We start from the raw sequence: 10,772 nt of genomic DNA on the forward strand, positions 1-10,772 counted from the left end.
AAATGTTTCAAAGTGTCCCAGGAGACAAATCCTGCGTGTTAGTTTTATGGCTCTTTTGTGAAATGAGCAGAAAGTCTCCGTAGAGCGGCGGGGCGGCGACTCCATTGTCTCATATCAGCACCCAGACAAAATGTTTGACTCCAGCACTGACACCATTCACTTGTTAAGTGAAATTTGTGCTGCGCTCGGTAGCCTTCAGGTCCACTTCCCTCATCTGCTCCCAAAATATAGGTCGAGTACAGCTGCTGTAGGACGACTTGTTTTCTCGGCTGTCGCCTCTCATTACGTCCCCATCGTCCCCCTCTCCAGGGTCTGCAGGGTTGGGCCGGGAATGAGGGCCTTCCAACAACGCAGTCGTGTCGCACTCATTTTCATTTTGGACCATATCTACGCCTGTCGCAATAAATTAATTAATTAATCGCATAAATTAAAATGAGCTTGATAATTTCCATTTGCATGATTGTTTTGTTTTTCTCATTTCTCTCTCTTTTTTTCCTATCAAAGACTGAATGATAAAAGTCTCCAGTCTGGTGCTTTGGACTCCACTAACAGCTTTTTTGATGGACAATTTTGTTTAGAGACTTCATAATTCATTTTATTTGTTGCTTCTGTTGTTTTGTTTATTTCTTTATTTATTTATTGATAGTCTATTCGATATGTAGAGTATTTTCACTGGACACTGATCCAGAACTGCACAGCATTCTGGGATATGTAGACTTTAGCCGCTCAAACTCTCACGGCCAGCTAAGCTCACCAGCTGGGTGGCTTCAACTAACTAACTCACTCTTTGGTTACCTAGCAACTCACTCTTGTTGCCTAGGAACAATCTGTTGAGTAAATTGGGCAGCAGCAGTTTCAGGTTTGTCCACTTTGCCTCGTAACTGTTTAAAAATAAAAACAATTATGTGAAAACTGCGGTTAAAACAGGAACAGTTATGCCACCAGTTTAGCAGTATTTCAGATATTTAAAACAAAAAAACTAATCAATAAATACTGATATTGACAATTATTGATATAGTAGGCCAGCCTCACTATATATTAAGCGCGAAAAAATGTCGCTGTGGAAAAGAAATGGGAGGGACTGATTGATGTAATTTGAGACTATAAGAACTACTTTGATTTGATTGATAAAATAATATTTAAGTAAACAACTGTTATTTTGTTCTATTTGTACATTTCTCTAGAGTCTAGAGGGCCACATAAAAAGCTATGGCGGGCTGGATTTGGCCCCCGGACCTCGAGTTTGACACACGTCTATCATCTCGTAGGGCTGTAATTCGTTATGTGACAGAGAGCAGAGCGTGCCGTTTGTTCAGTCTAAAACCTTTTTAAAGCTCATTTATCTCCCCTGAAGACTTGGGGAAATGATCCGACTGTCGAGGATGAGATTCAGAGATGACATCTTATTGAAAACGGATTGCCAGCATGCATTACTGCGCTCTGTCTGGATGGTGGAGATTTCCCTGAGGGGATCGGAGTTATTAGAGTCATTACTGTGACCTTTATTTGCCCCGCGGCCTCCACTGAACTCGGCGTGACTCGTCGGCTGTCACATCGTCTCTTCGAGGGACAAGACACACTTTGCAGTCAGACGGGTCAAGCCTGTTCAGAGTGATTACCGACCGCGATCCACGGGAGGTGGAGGCACGCTGCGAGTGTGACAGGAAGCTGCCCTGCAAACATATTTATCAGACAGGCTGTGGCCTTTTATTCTCCTATCTGATGGACTAAAGTTCCAACTGCAGCTGTAGGAATGAGACTTTATTTTTAGTTTTAGGGTAAACATGAACATGTTCAACTGCCAGAGCTTGGAAATAAATTCTGGAGCAGAATGTCGTTTAAATGAGAAAACTTTCTTTTAATGAGATTAAAACACTCATTATCGAGATTTGTCTCATTAAAACCAAAATATTTTTTAAACAAAGGTCGTGATAGAAAAGCCACAACAGCTCTTGGGATTTTTAGATGTTGTCTAGAACAGTGGTCCCCAACCTTTTCAGTACTGTGGACCGGTCGAGACTTTGCATATTTGCTGCGGACCGGGGGTGGGGGTGGTGGTGCGCGTCGAGACGACCAACACCGATGCTGTTGCTGCTGTTTCTAACTCATTCTGCTGCTTGTGGGCTCAATGTTGGCGCACAAGACGTAACCCAGAGAATCCGGTTAAAGGATTTTCAAAATAAAGGATCCTCCAGACTCGATACATAAAATGGAAGTATTTAATTATTTTTTGCCTGGTACCAATTGGTCCACGGACCGGTACCGCTCCCCAGCTGGGGGAGCTGGGGACCACTGGTCTAGAAGAAGAAAGTTTTTTGTTATAATGAAATCTAAAACTTTTTTTTTAACTACAGTTTCTTGATTTGCATCTTATTATCATGACAAACTTTACATTACAGAATTTGTTTTAATGACATGCAAAGAGTTAAATTTAACAAGTAAATTTCTTGTTAAAATAAGCTTGTTTTGCATTTCATTGAGAAACATTCTCGATTTAAGATTTATATCATTAAAACATTTCTTGTAAAAACGAAGATATTATTCTTTCCTTCCCTTTCTTATTTTGTTCCTTGTATCCTTCCTTCCTTTTTATCCAACATCATTTGTCATGTCTTTACATTCTTCTGAATGTTTTCCCTCTTTCCTCTTTTTGTCCTTCCTTCTTTTCTAAATTCTTTCATTATTTCCTTTCATGCTTTCTTTGATTCCTACTTCTTTTCAAACATGTTAAGATCATTGTGATACAAAACAAAATGTGTCTTTTCCATTCCTTGTTCATGTGTGTTATTTTATACTGCTATCATGTTCAAAATAAATACATAAATAAAATATAAATTCCTTAAATGTCTTTCTTTTCCTTCCCTCTTTCCTTCTGTCCTACCTCATTTCTTGTCATATTTCTTTACTTTCTATGGAATGTCTTCCCTATTTCCTCATTTATGCCCTTCCTTATTTCCTTTCTTTTGTCCTTCCTATCTTGTGTCCTTTATTCTTTCTTCTTTCATTCCTTCCTTGTGCCCTTCCTGCCTTTTTTTCTTCAATCCTATCTAATTTATTTTAAAATCTTACTTTCTATTGCATGTCTTCCCTCTGTCTTTCTTCATTTCCTTCCTTGCATCCTTCCTTGGTTTCCTGCTGTTTCTAATTTTCCAGGCTACAGATGTAAAGTTTGCAGAAATGTCTGCTCTAAATTATTAAATTTTCAACTCTGTTCTAAAGGGTAGTAAAGATCTGAGAACGGGAGAAGTTTAAAATCTTAATTTTAGTGATTCCTTTTCTTTCGTCCCTCTTTACCTTACAGTATTTAGTTTAGCAGCCGTCAATCTGTTTATCCTTTTCCTCTAACATCTACGTGTGAAGCTCAAACGGTTTCTGTTTAAAGTAATTCCTCTGCTTGTTTGCTCCCTGCTGAGATCTTTGAGCGTTTCGCTGAAAGCAGGTCAGTCCAGGTCCGGGGGGAACCCGTCCGTTTTCATTTGCCAGCACACTTTCCGGTCCGGTTTATTGGATCCGCTTTGACCCTCTGTGTTCACACCACTCATGTCATAAATAGGTCACTCTAATTACCAGTTTCCGAGTCAACACATTTATATAAAGGAGGTTTTTATCGAAGCTAACGCTCGGTTCCTCCGGTCCACCTACGGTTCTGTGGTTCCGGATGATTTCACCCAGACGGTTTATCATCTCACTGCCAAGCTCTGTAATCCCCAGAAATGCTAAACATGCTAATCTTTTCCACGTCTGCCTTCCAAACCACAAGACGTAAACAAATTATCACACATTCACTCACCTTCGGTTCTCTCAGCCGGATTAGTCATTTAGTCCGTAAAGTTCTGACTTGTGTGCAGGAGAAGCTACTTTAGATCTTAGTGCAGCGAGCCGGGTGGTCTTTGAGGGGAAAACCTCATAGATGTGCATGTTTGATTTATTTATTTAGGTTCACAGGGATAATTGAAGTTAAATCGCTTTGCTTAAAGAGCCAAATCATACTAGGATTAGTTTTAATCAAGTTAACTGCAGGGTCTGTAATTAGTTTATCACATTTTAATCAACAAAATAAGAAGGATAGGGTGCTGGAAATCCTTGAATTTAAATTAGGCGTTTTCAAGGTTCATTTCTGTATAAAGTCCTTGAAAGTGATTGATATTCAAACTGCATGTATATGCCATATTATGTGCAGAACTTTGCAACATTTGTTTAAAAGAAAGTGCTCTACAAATAAAGTATTATTACTACCTGCCTTTGTATATATAAATATTTTTCTTTAAACAAACTGTGTGTAAAGTAATAGATATAACAGAAAGGCAGCCGGATCAGATGGGTTTATACTTCTGCCTGCCTCCTTTTCAAACAAATAGTTATCTAAATATATATCATTTTATTTGAACTGTGTGTGTAAATATGCCTGAAAAAGCTAAACTTCTCTTGCAGTCTGGTGAGGAGTCAGACTCACAGCTCCGCTTTTTTGTTGAAATCCTTTGATACAAAGAGGAACTACATCCCTCATGTATTTGTTTAAGGCTCTCCCTCTTTCTTATTGTATTGACAAGGCCGTGAATAATTCAAACCTGTTACATAACGGTGTGACGGCGCGTGTGGGGGTGTAGGGGCGTGTGGGCGTGTGTGTTGGCGTGCTCAGAAATATGTTAAAAATTATGTAATTAGGTTTGGATTTGTGTTTCTTACATTGGAGTAAATACAAGTGACCTAAAGTGGCGAGGAAAGACACGACTTTAACCGGTTTAAGTAAAAGCCTCATAAACGGTGATTCGCTGTTTTTTCCCACGTTTTTTGAGGCCATAAACTGCCCACCGCCTCACCATTGCATACCAGGAAGGTTCTCTGTGATCTGGAAAATAATTCTCTACGCTGCGGTTTGTTGGTTTCTGGATTTCTCCTCCAGCTAGCGGTGAAGTCATACTTGATGGCTCCGCATGCATCAGTGATGTCTCCCTGTCATTGCAGAGGCTCGCGGGCCGAGGCGCAGCCTGCAGACGGCGCAGAACCTCCTGCAAGAGGAGGTGGCACGTGCTGAAGAACACTCCGAGGTAAGAACAACGCAGCTCTGCCTTTTCTCTAAAATTCCTCCTGGAAATTCAAAGCAGAGCTTCACTACTCTGGCAGCAGTGTTGCTGGGGGCTTTTATTTTGAAATAAATAAATAAATCTGCAGGCTGGGTCTGAGCAAGCCCACCCACTTCAATGCAATCTGCTGTGTGAAGCCGCTAGGCATGCTATACATACACCCAGCCTACGTCAGCAGCAGCAGCCAGTGGACTGTTAACATCCTGTTTGCTCCCCTTAAGGCTTCATCTATTGACAAACAATACGATGCTTCTCTAACTAAAACTAAATAAGCCACAGAGTTTAATCTGAACCAGATGGTCTGAATTTGGTGTATGAAGCTGCTGTCAATAAAAAATGCTTCACAGTCTTTGTGTTTTTAAACATATTCAATGCAGATTTGGGTGAAAATTTCCGACTTTGTCTTTGTGTGACTGAAGAGATAAATGAGAGCAAATTGGGTTTTATTTAGGGCTGCAACTACCAATTATTTTATTAATTGATAATTCTGACGATTATGCTGATTTGAAAAAGGCATGTTCTGCCCATTTTTCAGTCAACCACTTAAATCTTTTTATATAATATTAAAAATACACTAAAATGCAAATAAACAAATTAGTTATTTTCTCATAAGAAAATAAACATTTTACTGCCTAAAATGCAACAACATGGTATTCCTGTAGAGAACCCTTGATCTAGGGATGCACTGACTTAAGAAAAGAAAAAGGGCCAATAATGATATCCGATATTAATGCTGTTGTGGCCAACAACCAATATTTCCTGATATGATTTATCTTTTGTACATTTCTTTAGTCTTTTAACTACTTAGTTAGTTAGCTACTTAGTTCAATAGTTTTTCATAACAAAATCATTGAAACTCTTAATATTTCCATTGAAATAAATATATTGTGTGTATATATATGTGTGTGTGTATATATATATATATATATACACAGGTATATATATACGGTATATATAGATAGATATACTGTATATGTATATACAGTATGTACTGTACATTCCAATTGTTAGTTTTTTTTACGGTTCAGTTTTAAATCCAAGTACATGAAAATCTGGCACTATAAAAACTAAAAGCTTAAAGCGGTTGAACTGTTACAACCATATAATTTTGGAAACAATGAATTCAACAAATTAAAGAGGTTTAATAAGTAATAAAAAAGCTGAGCTAGATTTTGAGCTCAATGTTTATTTTTTACCAGCTTGAGGTTAGCAACGTCACTGTTGCTAGGCGACAGTAGGGGCAGGAATAAATCTGAAGGCTGGACCTCGTTTCTGGTCCTTCAAAGAATGTGTCTGAATTTGGACGCACCTCTACCCACTCCACAAAAAGGGAAAAACAAAAGAACATGATCTTCATAAGCCATGAAGTAGCTAAAAGAAAGGAGCTTCTCATCCATATTTATAGTCACAATAATATTCAAAACGTTTAAACCTTAAAAATTGAGTTTATTTGTTGTCAGAACATCAATATTGCAGAGCAGGAAATGAAAATCAGTCAGTATTTGTTGGTTCAAGTTCCCTTTGTGTCAGACAATAAGCTGAGCTGCTTTGAAGCTGAAGTCTGAAATAGAAATCTGCTGCTTCATGATTAAAACATCTGAAGACCTGAGAGCAAGAGAAGCCTGATCCTGAGAACTCGCTGGTGTGTTTCTGAAATAGTTTTACCAGGCGACATTGATGCTTTCACAGGTGTCTAAAAAAATACAAACAGCTGGGAGTCAAAGCTGCCACAGGGCTGCCTGCAGGCCTCCCGTCACTGAGCCACGCTGATTCTCCTTCATGCATGCACCGACACGACCGGGGTGAGCTCACAACACAAGCAGCTGTAGATTCAGACCTGGTGTCTCCAAGTCTGTGCAGTAAATGATTCAAACTGTAAACCCCAGATTACTGTGTGTTTAAATGAAGTTTGGATCGATGACTGAAAGGCTGCTGCACATTAATGTCACAGTTAGTCGCAGAGTCACAACTTTGGAGTTCAGCTGGAGATAAAACATCAATAAGTAACAGTTTATTATATATGTGCTAAAAGTTCTCAATGTTGACAGCGTAATTGATCGACAAAATAAAGAGTTGGATACTTCATGCACAAAATGTCTTCGATTTAATCTTTGTGATTAGAATTAGGGCTAAAACAATTAATCGTAATGGATCAATTATTGAAATAATCATCAACTAATTTAGTTATTTATTAATTAATTGGAGTAAAAAAAAGGTCAGTTGCTGAAAGAATCACCAATAGTAATTAAGCCCAAACTGTTCAACACAAAAAGCATTTTGCACTTAAAATGATAAAAATTTCTTTGTAAATATTTTCTATCCAAAACTCCTCAAGTGGCAGTTTCAGATTCATCTGGTTCAAATTCTGTAAAAAATACATCTTTATTAAACACCTTTTGTTATCTAATTATTAATCTGATTTAATCCAACTCCTGTCTGTTTGTCTGGAAAGTCTGATTCATTTGGGGAGATGTGAATGCGTAGTCAAATTCAAACTCTGGAAACTTTGGTCTCGACTCGGTTGAAATGAACTCCAGTGAGCAGGGCATTCTGGGTAAATACAACCAAAGCAAAAACACGAGTCTAGCGCTTGTTGGGTGAAATGGTTTAGTCTTTTACTAAAGACAAAAGAGAAATTGTACACTGGCTAAAATCCGATGCCATTTTTATTCACATTTGGTTTTGTGTTGTTCCTTCAGTGGTTCTTGTTGCAGCGCCCCCACAGGTGAGGAGGAAAACAGGTTTCTGAAAGGGTTTGATTTGTTCGACAGTGCAGTATGAAAAAGAACCACAGCAGCTGAAAATGTAACAAATCAGGTGTGGACAGCTTTTCCTTGGTTCAGGGCTGTAATAAAAACATAATACCTTGGTTTGGGTTTTGCTCTTAAATTGAGATCTTTGTGGATAAGATTTGAATAAGATCTGATGATAAGAAGTGGCTCGTATTTTTTCGAAGGTAGGCAGACAGGAAGGAGGGTGAGGAGAGGGGGAAGACATGCGGCAAAGGTCGTCGGGACCGGGAGTCGAACCCGCGACGTCCACGTCGAGGACTAAGGCCTCCAAACGTGGGGCGTGCTAACCCCCTACGCCACCACAGCACGCCCGAGAAGAACATTATTAATCTTAAGTTATTAAAAAAGACTCAAAATGAATGGTTTTACTTTGAACAATTTCTGGTTTTTGGAGCGGAAATTGGATTTAGTCAAGTCCCTCAGCCTCAAATCAAACCTAAACAAAGTAGCTTATGACTCACATGTAACGTCGTCTGTTCCTTTTTAATTAAAGAACCAAATGCAAGTCTGTTGGTGTTGCTGGAATACCCACAATCCTTTGCTTACCTGCTGGCCACCATGTTGCAGAGCTTATTTACAGAAGAAATCTGCCGCTGCTATTGCAGACATGCATTGATCCACAGAGCCTGCCACCCCCACCTCACATGGCTGCGATCAATAGTTTCATGACTGACTCATCGAATGAGCCGCTCACTGATTGATTAAGCAGCAGCAGCATTCAGAAAGCCTCAGCATGAATATATCAGTAAATATCCGACACAAGGCGGCTGCTTTAATTCCCATTTTTTATCTTATTAATCACAAGTTTTAAGAAGAGATGGTTTATGATTATTGCATGGAACAGATGAAAGGCTCTCTCCTCTGTGTTTAATCAGAGCTTCAGAGTTAGTGTTCCTGAATCAATACAATCAGGCCTCTCCGCTGTCTCACTATCAGCTTGAATCTAAATCGTCTCAGATTGAGACCTTAGAGGGCAAAAAGATTTAAGTTTTCATGGTTGACGGCTATCCTTACAGTCTTTCCGAGTCATTTTATGGTGAAGAAGATCTGGGGCTTTGTGAAATCGGGTCCAGACAGTTAAGGTTTCGGGCCAAAAAACCCCTTCTTCTGTTGCCCTGAGTCTCAGGTACCAACATGAACAAACAAATCTGATGGAGGAGTCGAGAACTTGATGTATTCTTCCATCATCCTATAAATCAAATCTGTCAGCCTGTAGGTCGTCTGAGAGTTGGTTTGTTTTTTAATGAGGTGAAGTGAGGAAACACAGCTGAAGGGTTTGGGGTGTTTTTTTTAACTGTTCCTGGGAAATATTTTGTCAAATCTTTGTTTCCTGTCAGACTCACACAAACATAAAATCACATGAAAACAGGTTATATATAATTCATCTCAGAGTGTTGTTGATGTTGTGGTCGTCTAAACACTAAATAAATGGTGAAATAGTGAAAAAAAGATTTTTCACTTTACAACCACAAACTGTTTCACTGGGACTTTGTGTAATAGACATAAAATTAAGTCCATCGATTTTGCCATTTTGGATTTTTTTATTCTTCCATTTGGGGTTCTACTGCTTCTAAAAACACCTCATCGACAGGCATTGTGCCATTACCTAGCAACCCCAATGCATCCTGCAGCCTGTTTGGTCTGATGGTTTTACTGCTGTATGCATGCACTATACAGTGGCTGCGGGAAAAGACAAGTGTTTTGTTTTTGACTTATCATCCAGAAACCACTTGCTGAATTCTTGTTGGTTGTGCAGCAGACTCTACTGATGCTTTTCAAAGATGTACGGTTATATATGCAAGTCTGCATTTGTTTGCAGCCATTTTCACCTGTGAGTGTAAACGGTGTGTTGGCATGTCCAGCAGCAGGTTATGTGAATTTAAAGTGACAGAGGCCCTAAAATAGCTCATTCTGAAAGTAGTTCAAAATAGGCAGGACTGATCAGACTAAAATCTCATTATCCAAGATTGATTTCATGCAAAAAACATAATGAACATGTTTCATTACGTTTTTGAATGTAATGAATCAAACATGAGCAATAGGATTGCTCTATTTCTACAACCAATAGAGCAATCCTAATCTCTTCAAAGAAGTGTAATGGGTCACCTTTAAAAATGTTTGTCTGATTCTGGGTTGAGTAAATAAACTAATAAACAATGGAGTGTTTTTTTTTTTTTATGAAGCATAACAGTTCAACCTTCAAGACATCTTCTCAAAATCATTTTTGATTTTCTGCTCAGATAATTTCACCTGAAATAAAACCCAGATGATGATTAAACTCTCCATGTTTTCTACTGGGTCAGAACTCAACATCTGCCTCCTGTATTTATATCTGGTTTTCCTGCTCCAGACTCATCTGTCGAATAAACAGACAAAACCTTCTGACTTGGTTTGTAGTGACAAGGTTCGGTTTGCTTTGTTTTTTCTTTATGGGAAAAAAACCAAACCACCAATAAAATTTACAAGTTAAACTCTTAACTCCAGATTTTGGGGCCAGAGTCAGGAATATTTTACAGGTTTTTCTGGAATCTGGATTAGATATAATTATCTGCTGTTCAAAGCCTAAAATACTTCAATCAAACCTCAACTGAACAATTCAAAACTGAATTGCCACAACAGTGTTTGATATTTTTAATTGTACGATTGGTATTTTAACTATTAATGTGAGCAACAATCATGAAAAAGACTAAAAAAAAAACCAGACTTTTAAAAACTTTAATATATTTAATTCCTTTTCATCTGTGAAAAGAAATAAAATCCTAAACTTGTTCTAAATAGGAACTGAAACATGCTTCTGTTGTTTCACAGTTAATGATCTCATCTCAGACCAGAAGCACTCAGCTGTTGTTTTCTCACCAGTATTATTTATAAGACTGTTTGCATTAATAATGAGGCG

General features: G+C 38.5%; 1 protein-coding gene across 1 annotated transcript in view; it reads left to right on the forward strand.

Moving 5' to 3' along the window:
• The window catches only part of LOC106699940 (vacuolar protein sorting-associated protein 37D-like), a 44,782-nt gene that overhangs the window by 29,854 nt on the left and 4,156 nt on the right, over positions 1-10,772 (forward strand). The window contains exon 3 of the mRNA XM_014472616.2: positions 4,966-5,048. Coding sequence (XP_014328102.1) covers positions 4,966-5,048 — 83 coding nt within the window. The remainder of the gene's footprint in view (positions 1-4,965; positions 5,049-10,772) is intronic.

This window comes from Xiphophorus maculatus, chromosome 11 (genome assembly GCF_002775205.1).
Source record: "Xiphophorus maculatus strain JP 163 A chromosome 11, X_maculatus-5.0-male, whole genome shotgun sequence".
NCBI classification, from domain to species: Eukaryota; Metazoa; Chordata; class Actinopteri; order Cyprinodontiformes; family Poeciliidae; genus Xiphophorus; species Xiphophorus maculatus.